Source organism: Typopeltis vanoorti, chromosome 18 (assembly GCF_054136105.1).
Source record: "Typopeltis vanoorti isolate ZY-2024b chromosome 18, IOZ_Tvanoo_1.0, whole genome shotgun sequence".
Taxonomy (NCBI): Eukaryota; Metazoa; Arthropoda; class Arachnida; order Uropygi; family Thelyphonidae; genus Typopeltis; species Typopeltis vanoorti.
This window is the reverse complement of record NC_143566.1, coordinates 8577622-8593450: the sequence shown is the minus strand read 5'-3', so window position 1 is coordinate 8593450 and position 15829 is coordinate 8577622. Positions and strand designations below refer to the sequence as shown.

Below are 15829 nucleotides of genomic sequence, written 5' to 3'. Positions count from 1 at the left end.
ATGACAAGGTGCCAAGAGAGAAGCCGTTCAATACTCTACAGTTATGTGGTGTCAATGTGGCATTATATCAAGCAATACTTAGTCTTTATTTGAGTTGTAAGTCAGCAGTTAGAATTGAAGGAAGTACTGGAAGATGGTTTAATGTTAAATCTGGTGTGAGACAAGGATGTACATTATCCCCTCTGTTATTCATTATCTATGGATCACATTATGAAGGAAAGTGGTAATAAAAATGATATCAGAATTGGAGATGTTAATATCAGCTCTTTGCTTTATGCGGATGATGTTATACTTCTAAATAAATCTGCTACAAGTTTGTGAGATTCCTTGACTAAATTGAATAACTGTTGTAATAGATATGGTATGAAAGTCAGCAATAACAAGACAAAGACAATGAAAACAGGTAGAATCGTTGAAAATGTCAACTGCATTGTGAACAGAGAACCTGTGGAACAAGTAAAACATTTCAGGCATGATTTTTAGTGAAGATGGTAAATTAAATATGGAAATAGATAACAGAATCATCAAAGCTACTATGGTAGGAAGTCAACTGAATAAATTCATATGGAATAAGAGAGAAATTAGTTGGAACACTAAATTATCTGAATACAAGAAAGTGTTCAAACCAATTTTAACTTATGGATCTGAGAGCTGGGTAAGAAGTGAAACACTTGACCAAAGACTAGAGACAGCAGATATGAGAGCCCTGAGAAAGATTAGAGGCATGAACAGATATCATCAATGGCAATATCATGTAAAAAACGAGGATATTAGGAAAGAACTTGACATTGTCAGCATCCAGGAATGCGTTAGCAGAACTAATCTCAGGTGGTATGGTCACTTAAACAGAATGGGCGAGGAAAGATTAGCAAAACAAGTGTTCTCTGCCAGGTTGGCAGAAAAACGACCCAGTGGAAGACTAAGATATAGGTGGATTGATACGGTACAAAGTGCCTTAGACGATAGAATAAGATCTGATAATGTTGGAGTTTTGACAAGTAACAGACTGATTTGGAGGAAAATTGTAGATAGGAAGTCAGTAATGAGGTAAATTTTTCATATAGTACTATCATATCCTGTACACCTATTGAGGGTACCTGTCAGGAATTTGATGATGTTGCTGATGACATAAACAATACGTAAAAATATTCAGAATTTTAAATTATGATTATTTTTACATACCTACTCTAACCATAAATACTGTTACAAATTGAACAGCACATAAATGTTCAATCTATCAGTTAATTATTTACAGCTTTCAGCACATATAAGCCACATATATATAACATGCATATAGCAGCACGCAATGTTCGAAATGTTCCCACTTTTGTCTTCGTGCATGCTAAAAGTCCTTGAGGCCATATATTGATGACGGCACACAGAACATCCAACAGAAACATTGCCACTGCTTGCTCCAAATCCATCTTCAGGTTGGCGATGCTGGGGTGTCATTTCTTGCAGGCTACTTTCTCAAGCTCCGACTACAATTTGAAGTCCAATGGATTCAGATCGGGACTTACAGGTGGCCAATCAGACGGTGATATGTAGTTGGGTATTTTCGCCTCCAGCTATTGTTGTGTGGTTCTCACTATGTGTGCAGGGGCTGAGTCCTGTTGGAAGGTTCACTGCCTACTGTGAAACGGTGTTGTTCAGGACTGTACCACATGTCCAGCATGGTGTCTTGATACAATTTGGCAGAGATTTTGACTCTTTTCACAGAAATGCAACTACAAAATTGTAACCAACTTAAACAAATTTTGGATACCCCCTTATGTGTCACCCTCACCAAACCATCACTGATGCAATAACCTCTCTGAATCCTGTGTGATGTGGCACGTTTTGTGCAACCATCTGGAGCATATACCAATGGTTTTGGCAGTTAAATGACTCTTCAGTAGTGAAAATCTTATCTGTGAAGAGGATATTTCTGTGTCTGTTGTTTGCATATAGAGAAGTGCCTTTGATTTTATCAAAGGCACTCATAAGGCACTCTTCTGCATAAGTTGTGGTGTAAGAAAGTGTCCAGTAGAACGGCGATAAGCTCTCATCCCCAGATCATCAGTTAGTACATGTGACATAATTTTCTGTGCAATGTTCATCTCTTGTGACATAACTTTATGCATTCTCAGGATTACAGTGGAGGTGTGCCTTCACGGCTCTCACAAGCTTGTTGCATCCTAATACAATATGTTCGACCTGTTCTTCGGCAGTCAGATACATCTTCTGTATCGTTATGAAAGTTAATAGTCCTATGCATAAACATCCTATTGATCCCAAGTGTTTTTAATATGTGGAAAATAACAGGTTGCTGCATTCTAACCCTGTGAAGTGCTATTACAGCAATACAGTTCTCGTAATCTCCTTACTGCATGTTAACTCATATAGCTAGACAACTTTCTCTCTCTCTCTCTCTCTCCTGATAAACACGTGAATGTTGGCTGCACACAGCACTACTTACGGAACTGGACTTGTGCAGCACAAGCCTGTGTGAAATTTGTAACAGTATTAATGGCAAGACTGTATACTATTAGCTATTGGAGGATAACCATATGATCATCTTGATGTTCTGAGTCTGATTAGTGATCACATTAATGACCCATCTGCCCATAATAACAAAGGCTTCATGAAAACGGTGCTCCAGGATGAGAAGGTGGAGTGTATTTATCTTTCAGAGAGTCTAGGAAGGAATTTAATTTTCAAACTGGACAGAAAGAAACTTGAAGGTAAATTTGTTGAATAGCAGTGGCATCACTTGCCCATTTAGTTGTATGTGCTGTCATGTGGCTTGTGCAACTCGAGCTACAAAATTCACGTCAATGAAATCTGGACATCACATCTTTATTTAATGCTTTAGTTGAACCGTCACTGCTAGTATTTAGTCTACTTGTAGCTTTATTGTCATTTTTTTGGAGTAGTAGTATTACAGCTGACATTTCCATTTTAATTTTTTTAATGGTCTTAAAATTAATACCAATAAATCAGATATATGTACTTCACGTTAACAGATAAGCTAGATCACAACATAACCATAAAATGGCATGAAGCGAAATGTAGTGATATCCACAATTTTAACTGTAGCTTAGTTAAGAAAACAAAATCAGTCAAGTATTTGGGCTCCATATCGATAGCAATCTGAAATGGAACTCCCACATTACTATTCTTTTTTTATTATTAATTAAATATTAATTATTTGTTAAAAATTATTATTTTTAACAAATATGAGGTTCGTAAATTAACAGAATATATTATGTTAAAAAAAAATTGTTAGATAGGGTAAATGGCCCTACTCCCTATACATGAACAACATAGGCGTTAGCTGATTTTTTTTTTTTTTTTAATTGTGAATGCAGCTTTCTTAAGATGCTTATACTATTCTTGGGTAAATTCCTTACTGCAATGCGGTATCACCTGTTGGAGTGGAGATTACTACAACAATCTGCTTGCTTTGATACAAATACAATACAGAATAATTAGAGCTGTAGCCATTATTGACTTTGCACTTCACACATTCAATCAACAGTATGTTTGACATTCATTCAATTAAATGGCCTTTCAACTTAATGACAGTCTGTTAATTATGATCATGTCGTGCTTTGCAACTCTGAAATGTGAGCGATGTTCAAGTAATATTATGGAATATTTTACATGAGGAAATAAATAATAATCTTATTTCCTTCAGAGATTGTTCACTGCAAGCAACTAGATGTGTACTATGGAAATAATAAATTTTATTTTAAATAGCATTAATGTTCACGTACTGCAAATTTTACAGTGCAATTATAATGAATCTTTTGCAGCATCGCTTTTCAGCAACCAGTTAGTGTAAACTTCACACAGAATCCATCTCACCTCAGTATGTCTCATTCGAGTTGTTTTCTTTTAATTCACAGAAAAACTCATCTTATAGCACATGAACAGTAAAAAGTGTGTGTACAACATTGCAAATGAAAATTTTTCTCCAAAGGAACCTGCTAATATCGAGCAACAATGAATTAATCAGTTTGAATTAGCTTTCTTGTTATAATAATGTAACCTTACTTCTTATTTCCTTCCCCTCTCCCAGTTTTGTATATAAAAACTTTAACAAACTGAAGAATGGCTATTTTGAACTTGGTATTGCGAGTAGTAACCTCAGTGCTTCTCCTACGTATCTACAGTGAACGCTGTGGTAACCACTTTGGCTTTGCAGTACCAGGACTTGGTCCAGGTAAGAAAAAAAATTTATTAGCTGCATATAGAATTCTGAAATCAGTAGCACCAATAATTTTGCTGAATACCGTGTTTGTGAATGTATATATGTGTGTGTGTGTGACTTACGCCTTCCCCACACAAAAAAAAAATTGTAAAAAGCATGAATAGTCACCATCATTAGCTATTATGTTGTTAGCAGCCTTGAACAGTGCTTCAAATTAACAATCACATAACTTTTTTTTTTATTAAAATTATTTATGGAATTTCAGTATTTTGGTAGCATTGTATCCAGTTGCAATCCTAGACATACAAAAATGTTCGGAGAAAATTTGGAGAAAAGAGTAAAGCTAATAATAATAAAAATTGCCGGCCTGGTTGGCTAAGTAGTTAGTGTATCTGCTCTCCAGCCAAAAGACTGCAGGTTCAAATCCTGCTGTGAGTATGGATTTGTGATTGTATGTGAAAATACTAGTGGTGGTAGTAGTAGGTGGTAGATAGCATTGGTGTAGTTGAGGTTCATTGTAGTTGGTGGATTGAGTGGGGGAGACAGAGTTGTAGAGTAGGTGCCCTCCCTTCATTGAGTCTTTGGACGCCCTGAAAATGTAATAATAATAATAATTACCTGCTGCATTTTTGCTCAGGATATTCCCGTGGAGAGAAACATACAAGAAATAAGAAAATTCTTATTGATAATGGTTATTGTAGGTAGTGATATATTCAGACTGGTTTGGGGTCGACAGTTTATTTTTCACTTGGTTAGACTATAATAAATTTAGTTTAATCCTTTATCCAAGTGTGAGCAAACAAAATTTGCGCCTGAAATATCTTTAGGATTGGGGTAAGGTGGTACAACACCGAGCAACTCGTTGCAAAGGTGGAGCAAGCTAACATCACTCCTATCTCAGTATCTCCCATAATGCAAAACACATCGCCTTGTGGATATGTATAATGTTATGCATTAAGGGAAGGGCCACTACCCAGACTACTTTCGACCTTTATTGAGGCCTCTTCAGTGGGAGCCAAGCCCAAGTGAAGATACCAGGCAGAAGTATTAGCAAGGTCATATCTACCTATAGGAGTTGCTAGACAGTGTGCCACCTTTTTATTAAATTACTCTGGATTTAGAGAAAGATGTTGACAGTTTATTTTTCACTTGGTTAGACTATAATAAATTTAGTTTAATCCTTTATCCAAGTGTGAGCAAACAAAGTTTGTGCCTGAAAGTATCTTCAGGACTTGGGTAAGGTGGTACAACACCGGGCAACTCGTTGCAAAAGTGGAGCAAGCTAACATCTCTCCTATCTCGGTATCTCCAATAATGCAAAACACATCTCCTTGCGAATATGTATAATGTTTTTAATGGAAGGGCCACTACCCAGACTAGTGTCGACCTTTATTGAGGTCTCTCTTCAGTGGGAAAAGATCTCAATAAAGGTCGAAAAGGTAGATGATGGTAGTTGCCGATTGTTGTAGTTAATGGGTTGAGTAGTGGAGACAGAGAGTTGTAGAGTAGGTGCCTCCCTCGATGAGTCTTCGGACTCCCTGGAGGTTTTGAAAATTTATTTTTCACTTGGTTAGAGTATAATAAATTTAGTTTAATCCTTTATCCAAGTGTGAGCAAACAAAGTTTGCGCCTGAAAGTATCTTCAGGACTGGGGTAAGATGGTATAACACCAGGGAAACTCGTTGCAAAGGTGGAGCAAGCTACCAACACTCCTATCTCAGTATCTCCTATAATGCAAAACGCATCTCCTTGCGGATATGTCTAATGTTATGCATTAAGGGAAGGGCCACTACCCACACTAGTTTCGACCTTTATTGAGGTCTCTTCAGTGGGAGCCAGGCTTAAGCTGAGATACCAGGCAGAAGCATTTGCAGGTCATCTCTACCTATAGGAGTAGCCAAATGGTGTGCCACCCTTTTTTTAATAATTAAGAAAACTACCAATTCAAATTGCAAAGGATGTATGCCAGACTGAAATGGTAGGTAAGTAGAATTCTCCACAATGAAGTCCCTGGCAATCAATGATGACTGCAAGTTTTTCAAAACGTTTTCAATGTTTATATGTTACATGTTCAAAAATGAGTAATGTCTAGGTGGTCTTCTGTAGATTCAGAGTGACAAAAGCATATTGGTTTTCACTAATTAATGTGTGAGCACCCATTTGCTCACAAATCAGTCAGTTTGGATTACAGTAATATGTTTTTACTTTTCCCAAATCTAAAGCAAGGAAAGTTTACTTCTCAAGAGAACAGAAGTGAGAGCAATGAAATTACAGTTTGGTAGCTAACTTATCTCCATATTTTGGGATGGACTGAATTTAGGCTTGTTTCCATTCCATAAAGTAGAATCTAGATCAGTATGTTAATTCTGAAGCACAGAGAACTGAGCTGAGAGATACCATCAGTTCTAAAAGACTTGTCATCCTTAATATTCAGAAAGACTAGAGAGGAATGCAGTGAACTATTCTTGGTGTAGTCAGAGTTTATGGATGTGAAATAGGTGGAAGCATGGAATGAGAGGATCAACCTAATAGCTTGGTGAGGGACTAGTTATTGCTCATATCTTTATAGTAAGTTTATTTTTTTATTTCATTGAATGTGTTCTTTATTTTATCTTCCTATCTTTTTATTAATGCACTGTTTAATTACTAACAAGAAAATATTTGCATAATGTTCTAAGGATAGAAGAGAAGTTTTGCTTGCTGATTTGGATAAAATGAACAACATAGAATTCTTGTAGATAGACTTATACATTGGTGGTACATAACTGTTAATTTTAAGAAAAGACAACATATACTATTATATTAATTAAATAACTTTAATTAATACTTCCTATATATCGGTAATGTTACATTACCATCTTCAGGGAACATAAAAATTAATGAAATGTGCACGCAGGCACTATCACTGAACAAATATGGCTGAAGACAACAACTGAAGTCAGTCCTAAAGGGTGCCACCTAGTAGGTCAAATTAGGTATTAATCTTGGCTGGTGGGCTGGTGGTCTAAGAATTTAGGCCTCACATGTTTGGGGCAGTCTCATGCATCGAAATTTATTGGTTTGGAGAGTTCCTTAAAGTTGATTCGAAGAATAATCTCTCATATTTAAACTTGCTGCAGTGTGGTAAGGAGGCTTTCTTCCAACGTATTTTATGGCGAGTGTCCAAAGCATGGTCAGCAAGGCCTGAGTGGCTGTAATGGTGGAAACGGATAAATTCTTATATTCAGATATCCTGATATTAGCTCTCCTGCCTGTTTGGCCATAGTAAGACAGTTTGCAACTACAAGGGACCTGGTAAACTCCAAGTAGGGCTAGAGCAGGGGTCGGCAACCTGCAACTCCAGAGCCGCATGAGGCTCTTTGAATGAATAATTGCGGCTCCTTTCGTTATTAAACAATCTATTTTTGAATAATGCAAAATGAATGTTATTTATTAAATCAGAAACTAAAAATCCTAACTTTAGCATTTGCAATAATAAGGACATTTTACATTTAATCAAGGACATTTTGCATTAAGTCAAGGATATTTTACAATTGAAAATAGTACATGCAATGCTGAAAAATTTAATACTTTTATGTTTGAACTCTTTGAAATCATACGCAATAATCCTTCTTTACATTTTACTTTACTTTTACATTTTACAAAAATTCTACTTTATGGTGGATATGACTTCCCATTTAAATGCACTAAATAAGAAACTACAGGGAAAGGGAAATACAGCAGTTTGCTTTTAGAAGCGATTTCGTTTGAACAAAAATTATATTTGTTTGCGACAGACTTAGAGAAAGGCACACTATTACATTTTCGTACATTGAAGAATTATCAACAATAACAAGCTGATAATAATTCCATAAATTTAACCTTTTTCAAAGAAATTATGGTAAATATGCGATCTGTATTTAATGGGAGATTTGAGAAATTTAGAAAGAACAAGGCAACCATGTCATTTTTATTGCGACCACTTGAAATTAATCCTGCTGAATTAAATTTTTCACCTTTTGCTGGAATTGATGAGGCTGCATTTCAACTTTAGTTAGAGGACCTGAAAACCCAGGATTTGTGGAATTCAAAATTTAGAAATCTTAAAGCTGACCTGGAGGAGTTGAAAAGAAAAAATCTACCCATGGAATACAAAAAAAAGGTCTGAAATAGATGATCTTAAAAAGCAAGATCAGATTGTATTTGACACGTGGAACTGGACACTTACATTTGGTGATTTCAAACATTTGCATTTGGACTTCTATTGATTTTCGGATCGACATATTTCTGTGAGCAAATATTTTCTAATATGAATTTTATTAAAAGTAAGTTGAGAACCTACTAAACAACATGAGTCTTTCGTCATGTTTGAAAATGAAAATTACGCCATATTCGCCGCATATTGAGAAACTATCCCAAGAAGTTCAACATCAAAAGTCGCAGATATTTTAAATTAAAAAAATAAATAAAATAAAGAAATAGGTATGTTATTGGATTTTATACATGTGTAAGGAGGAGCAAATCTTTGTTTTTTCATTTAATATTTAAAAATATATAATTTCGTGTGACATGCCACCCCTGTGTTTTACAAGTATGATAACATGTTACTGTAATAAAAAAAAAAAAAAAAAAAAACTGAATAAATAATTTAATTATAATATTTTTCAATGTAGTTTCTAAATTTAAAGCCATGATGAGCAATTAAATAGTAAATCAGATTCTCGGTTCGATCAGCAGAAAGAATATTTTCTTTTTCTTTGATAAGAAAGTATTAATTTATTTTCCATTATTTAGCTATATTTTAATTTTTTGACCTGCACAAATAAATCCACATGCAAAAATCAACATTCATAAAATAGATTTTTAATTACAATATACTAATTCTGCCTGTACAAAACGAACACTGTCGACCACACAAAAATCCTGAGAGGGCCGCATGCAACTGCGGACTATTGTTGCTCAACAAAATTTTTTTTTAACAGATATAATTTTAAAAATAGTTCTTCAATCCAAAAAGGTTGCCGAACCCTGGTCTAGAGGAAGTGGCTGGTCCTTGGGAGAGCAGATAAGAGATGCCAATTTTTTATATGGTTTGTAACAAGTTGTCAAGTCATCTTTTTTTAGGATTTTTGTTAACTTTTCAGAAGTATTCCAAATATAAGGAATAGTGATAGATTTAGAGTAATTCCTGTTGTGGAGGGGAGTTGAGGTTAACTGGTTTTAATATTTTTTGGATTTTATGGGGGTTGTATCCATTGGCTACAAAGATGTTAAGAATTTGATTAAGTTAAGTAGTAAGGGCACTGTTATCTGAACTGATTAATTTTGCCCTGTTATATAAGGTTTTTATAATCCCATATTGTTGGGAGGGGGGTGAGATTGCTGGTGAATGTATCTACCTGTATGTGTAGGATTTCTGTAAACTGAGAAAGCCAGGGATCCATCAGGCTGGCGTTAATCAGAGTATCTGGGAAAGGGAGATGGTTATTGTTTTATTTTTCTAAGGTAAACTGGGTCCTTGGGTGTTGATTGTTTAGGTGTGATAGGAAGTTTTGGAGTGTGTCCACGCCATGTGGCAAAGTAGTGAACACATCATCTACATAGCGTAGCCAAACAATAGGTTTAAGTGGGGCTGAGTTTAAGGCTTTTTCTTCAAAGGTCTCTTTGTTCAAAGAAGTTGGCCAGAGGTGGAGAGAGTGGCGAACCCATGGCTGTCCCCTCTATTTGTTTATAGAATTTTCCTTGCCAAATGAAATAGCCTGAGTTCATGGTGAACTGAAATAGGGCTGAGATATCGGGAGGAAATTTGCCTTGGATGAGGTCCAAAGAATGAGGGTCAAAGGTATATAACTGAGAGGAGACCTCCACATAGCCTTTAAAGGAATGCGGAGAACCGACCAGGGCTTCTGACCTAATGTCCAATCCTCACCTTCTCGTGGTGCACCCTGTTGGGTATCTACTTTGATACTGAACGAATGAGGATGGGTTGGCAATTTGGGATTTAGCCGACCAAATTGTATTCTTATTGGTGAAACCACAATAAAAAATGATGGTACAACATGACAAAATTTCATGCCTGCTGGGGCGTCGCACGGCAGATATGAGAATGGGGAACTGGACAATGAGACTTATTTGTGCCTATGGTCCCACAGAAGGTTCTACTAAGGTAGAAGTGGAGGAATTTTTTGACGCTTTAGAAAAAGCAACTGACACAATGAAAAAGGAAAAGTTGGTCCTTGTTGGGGATCTAAATAGCAGAGTAGGAAATGATTGTGAGACATACAAAAATATTTTGGGAAAATTTGGAGGAAAGAGCAAAGCTAATAATAATGGCAAATATCTGTTGGATTTCTGTTCAGGACATGTACTGGTTATTACTAACACCATGTTCCAACATAAAAATGTGCACAAATTCACATGGAGAGAAGAGGCTAGGAATAAGAAAAGTCTCATTGACTATGTTATTATTGATGGTGATGTTTTCTCCCTGGTGCAGGACACCAGAGTGTACAGAGGATTTGAAATTGGAAGTGATCACTATTTAGTCTTGAGCAGGATAAAATTGAATTTCATATTGAAAAGAATAACATGTAAGAAAGTTTTAAAGTGAATAAAAGTTGAGCAGCTCTCAGATGTGAACTGTAGACTAAAATGCAGAAAAGATTATTGAAAAGAAAATGAAAGAGTTTGAGAACAGGAATCAGACCTTGGAGATTCAGTGGCAAACTCTGAAGAAAACATTGATTGATTCTGCCAGAGAGGCATGTGGTGAGGTTGTGTGCAAGGATAAAAAAATCAGAACTCTCTGGTGGACACAGGAAGTTAAAGAGGCAGTGAAGGAAAAGAAGAAAGCATATCAAAAGTTCCTGGCAAATAAGTCAGCTTTTACTCTTACAGAATACAGAGACAAATGTAAGAAAGCTAAACAGTGTGTAAAACTAGCTAAACAAAAGTCATAGGAGGACTTTGGCAAGAATATAGAAAATAAATATCAAGAAGGTGGCAAAATATTCTGGAGGTTGTTGAAGAAGCTTAGGAATGGAGAAAAGAGTGCTGTAAAAGGAGTTAGAGATGATAAAGGTGACATGAAAACAGGAGAAAAAGATATCCTTGAAGTATGGAGTAATTACTTTGAAAAACTGCTAAATGAAACAAGCAGTGATGACAGCACAGTGATAAAAAACACTGACCAGGCATGCAGTCAGGAATACATATCCATACTTGAAGTAGAAAAAGCCATCAAAGGCTTGAAATGTGGAAATGCAGCAGGAGTAGATGATATTCGACCAGAAATGCTGAAGTATGGTGGTATAAAAGTCTTACAGTGGCTGCACTGCATAGTTCAGAAAGCCTGGACAGAGGGATGAATTCCCGATGATTGGAGTAGAGCTCTCATAGTACCCATATATTAAAAGGGAAATAAAACTGAATGTGAGAATTATAGAGGTATTTCCCTACTGAGTGTTTCTGGCAAGATCTGTGCAAGTATACTTGAGAAACGGTTGAGAAGAATTGTGGAAGAAAAGCTTGGCGAAGAACAAGCTGGATTCAGGCCAAATAGAGGCTGTCAGGATCAGATCTTCACTTTACAACAAATAGTCGAGAAAGCATAGGAATACAACAAAGATCTGTATTTAAGTTTTGTCGATTTGGAAAAGGCATATGACAAGGTGCCAAGAGAGAAGCTATTCAATACGCTGCAGTTATATGGTGTCAATGGGGCATTATATCAAGCAATACTTAGTCTTTATTTGAGTTGTAAGTCAGCAGTTAGTATTGAAGGAAGTACAGGAAGATGGTTTAATGTTAAATCTGGTGTGAGACAAGGATGTACATTATCCCCTCTGTTATTTATTCATTATCTATATGGATCACATTATGAAAGAAAGTTGCATTAAACCTGATATCAAAATTGGAGATGTTAATGTCAGCTCTTTGCTTTATGTGGATGATGTTATACTTCTGAATAAATCCGCTACAAGTCTGCAAGATTCTCTGATTAAATTGAATAGCTGTTGTAATAGATATGGTATGAAGGTCAGCAATAAAAAGACAAAGACAATGAAAATAGGCAGAATCATTGAAAATGTCAACTGTGTTGTGAATGGAGATCCTGTGGAACAAGTAAAACATTTCAGCTACTTAGGCACGATATTTACTGAAGATGGTAAATTAAATATAGAAATAGACAACAGAATCAGCAAAGCTGGTATGGTGGGAAGTCAATCAATTGAATAAATTCATATGGAATAAGAGAGAAATTAGTCGGAACACTAAATTAGCTGTATACAAGACAGTTCAAACCAGTTTTAACTTATGGATCTGAGAGCTGGGTCAGAAGTAAAACACTTGACCAAAGACTAGAGACCGCAGATATGAGAGTCCTGAGAAAGATTAGAGGCGTGAACAGATGGCATCAATGGCAATATCATATTAAAAATGAGGATATTAGGAAAGAACTTGACATTGTCAGCATCCAGGAATGCATTAGCAGAGCTAATCTCAGGTGGTACGGTCACTTAAATAGAATGGGAGAGGAAAGAATAGCAAAACAAATGTTCTCTGCCAGATTGGCAGGAAAACGACCCAGAGGAAGATATAGGTGGATTGATACGGTACAAAGTGCCTTAGATGATAGAAATATAAGATCTGATAATGTTGGAGTCTTGACAAGTAACAGACTGATTTGGAGGAAAATTGTAGATAGGAAGTTAGTAATGATGTAATTTTTTCATGTAGTAGTGTAATATCCTGTACACTCCTTGTGGGTACATGGCAGGAATTTGATGATGATGAGGTCCAATGTATCTTTGAGTGGGACATTGGTGAATAAGGAGGAGACATCAAAACTGAAGGTGTGTTGCCAGTATATTGTGTGAGCACTTTGGCTATATGTTTGGCTAATTTGTATGTGGGGGAATCAATGCCGTCCACAATGGGACGTAATAGCACATTCTGTTTATCGATTTTTGGAAGTCCATATATTCTGGGGGGTCTAGAATTAAAAGGTTTTAGTTTGTTAGTAATTTCCACAGGCCAAGAAGTAACCTTCTTAAGGAGCCTATGGAGTGTTCTGATTTGGGAGCTGGTAGGATCATATTCTTTAGGGAGGTGAGTAGACTGATCTAATAGCAAGGAAGAAAGCTTACCTGAGTAGTCGATTTTGTTTAGAACTACAGTGGCATTTCCCTTATCCGCTTTAGTAATTATTATTTTACTGTTTTTTTTTAATTCCTGTAGATCTTTGAATTCTTCTTTAGATAAGTTGCATTTTGGAGGTTTAGCTTTTGTAAGAACACCGGCTACATCTGGTCTGATATTGTTGGCAATATGGTTGGGAAGGTTGCGGATATTACATTCTAACTGAATCATCATTTCTTCAGAAGGGATTTTTTTTGGTGTTATGGCGAAGTTGTGGCCTAGGGAGAGTGTGCTGATTGCTTCAGGCTTCAAGGTAAGGGATGACAGGTTTATTACTGTGTTGAGAGGCAGTTGAGATTTGCTGAGTTCTTTTTTAAACTTTTGAATTTTTTGATGTGCCAACAACGTACTTTTTGGAATTCCTTTTTTTCTGAACAATTAGAGACGTCGGAGAGGATCGTCCAAAGGTCATCATTCAGCGTGGCGGTAAGCTCTTCTTCTAGCGTACGAATAGCCTCGTCAGTGTTGGCTAAGAGAACGTGAGTAGCGGTAATTTGCTCCCATAACAAAGCAAAGCTAGTGCATCTATATATGGGGAGAGCTTTAGGAGAAGTGAATTTCACACAATTAGGGATCACATTATTATCCCAGCAGTGTTTTAGAAAGGCTAATCGATTCAGTTGTCTAGAGATCTTCAGTTTTAACTCGTCGTATTGACGGAGACCTGGTTTATAGTTATTCTTGTAGACAGATGACTATGCTTTGGACACTCCCCTAAAATACGTTCGAAGAAAGCTTCCTTATTACACCGCAGCAAGTTTAAATATGAGAAATTATTCTTAGCTTTAAGAATAATCTCTCATATTATCATAATCAGCTTTAAGAATCCAAACCTCAATAAATTTGGATGCATGAGACTGCCCCAAATATGGGAGACTTGCATTTTTAAAACATCAGCCCAACAGTCAAGATTAATACCTAATTTGGTCCACTAGGTGGCTCCCTTTAAGACTCTAGAACTGACTTCAGTTGTTGTCTTCAGCCGTATTTGTTCAGTGTTTAGTGCCTGCGTGCACATTTCATTAATTTTTATGTTCCCTGAAGATGGTAATGTAACATTACCGAAATATAGGAAATATTAATTAAAGTTATTTAATTAATATAATAGTATACATTGTCTTTCCTTAAAATTAGCAGTTATGAACAACATAGAAATATAATGCAGAAAGTACAGGGAAATTAGGAATCAGCTAATTCACATTTTTTCTGTATTTTATGGGCTATTTTTGTTTGTTCAGGCAAATGCAAGAAATAAAAACATAGGAATAGTTTTATACTTTTGATTTTTTAATTTCAGGCCACAGTCCATATGAAGATATTGATCATCCTACTCCTCAGATTGTACCACAGAACTCGATGGATACAGGCAGCCCTGATCATAGTCCTTTACCTCATAATTCACCTGCTGTTTCTCAAAAACATTTTCACTAAACCATTCCTGCTAGTCAAGTTATTTAATCAAAAAATAAATAAATAAATTTATATTTAAACTTTTATTTTACTTATAAGCTTTTTTTTTGTGCAACTATCTAGTAGAATGTTTTATGTCTGTATTGTAACAAAATAATTATTGAAGATAAATTTTACATGATTCACCAGAGTATGATATTCAATAATTCAGCAGCTGGAGCATTTGTATCATTTTACATACAAGTACATATATATATTGTTATGAAATTCCTGATGTGCAGGAGAGAAGGGAGATACAAGAAACTATTATAGTACTACATAATTAAGAGTTTACATTATTACTAGCTTCCTATTTATAGTTTTCTTCCACATTAATCTGTTAGTCATCTTATCCTGTTAAAGACGTCAGGCTCCTCTGTCTGCATTTTAATATGATTCTGCCATTAATGCCATCTGTTTACTTTGATTTTTTTTTTTTTTTTTTCATTTTTATGTCTATAAGACTGTTCTTTAATCAACTGTTATTTTTCACTCAGTTCTCAAATCCATAAGACAAACTGGTCTGAACTTTGTCTTATATACTATCAGTCTTATATATATATATATCTGCTTTTCTTATTCTGTTATCTATTTCCTGTCTTCAGGAAATTTGCTGTCTTCACTAAAGTTGTATCCAAATAGCTAAAATATTTTACTTCTATATTTATGTTTCTATATTTATTCCATTGAATGCAGTTCATGTTTTTGGTGATTTTTCCTGCTTTCATAATTTTGGTCTTTTTATTGTTGATTCTATTACTACTACTTGGTACAGAGTTCCAAGTAGTAGTTATTCTATGGTAGTAGTTATTCAATTTAGCTAGAATCGTGGAAACTGGTATTGGATTTATTTAGGAGTATAACATCAGCTATAAAGCTGAGTTGGATATTCCTGATTTCATATCAGATTTATCGTAACTTCCTTCATAATGTAAATGATATATAATAGTGGAGATAGTGCACACCCTTGACTTGCACCTGATTTTGCATCAGACAATGTCACCC

The 15829-nt window shown here is 35.6% G+C and overlaps 1 protein-coding gene across 2 annotated transcripts in view; it reads left to right on the top strand.

Moving 5' to 3' along the window:
- LOC150096478 (type-1 angiotensin II receptor-associated protein-like) overlaps positions 1 to 14976 on the top strand; it is a 152548-nt gene extending 137572 nt beyond the window's left edge. For both annotated transcript variants that reach the window (XM_090408474.1, XM_090408475.1), the window contains exons 7-8: positions 4095 to 4207; positions 14673 to 14976. In XM_090408474.1, the coding sequence (XP_090264600.1) occupies positions 4095 to 4207; positions 14673 to 14806 (247 nt within the window). In that variant the 3' untranslated portion in view covers positions 14807 to 14976. The remainder of the gene's footprint in view (positions 1 to 4094; positions 4208 to 14672) is intronic.
- The last annotated feature ends 853 nt before the right edge of the window (positions 14977 to 15829 follow it).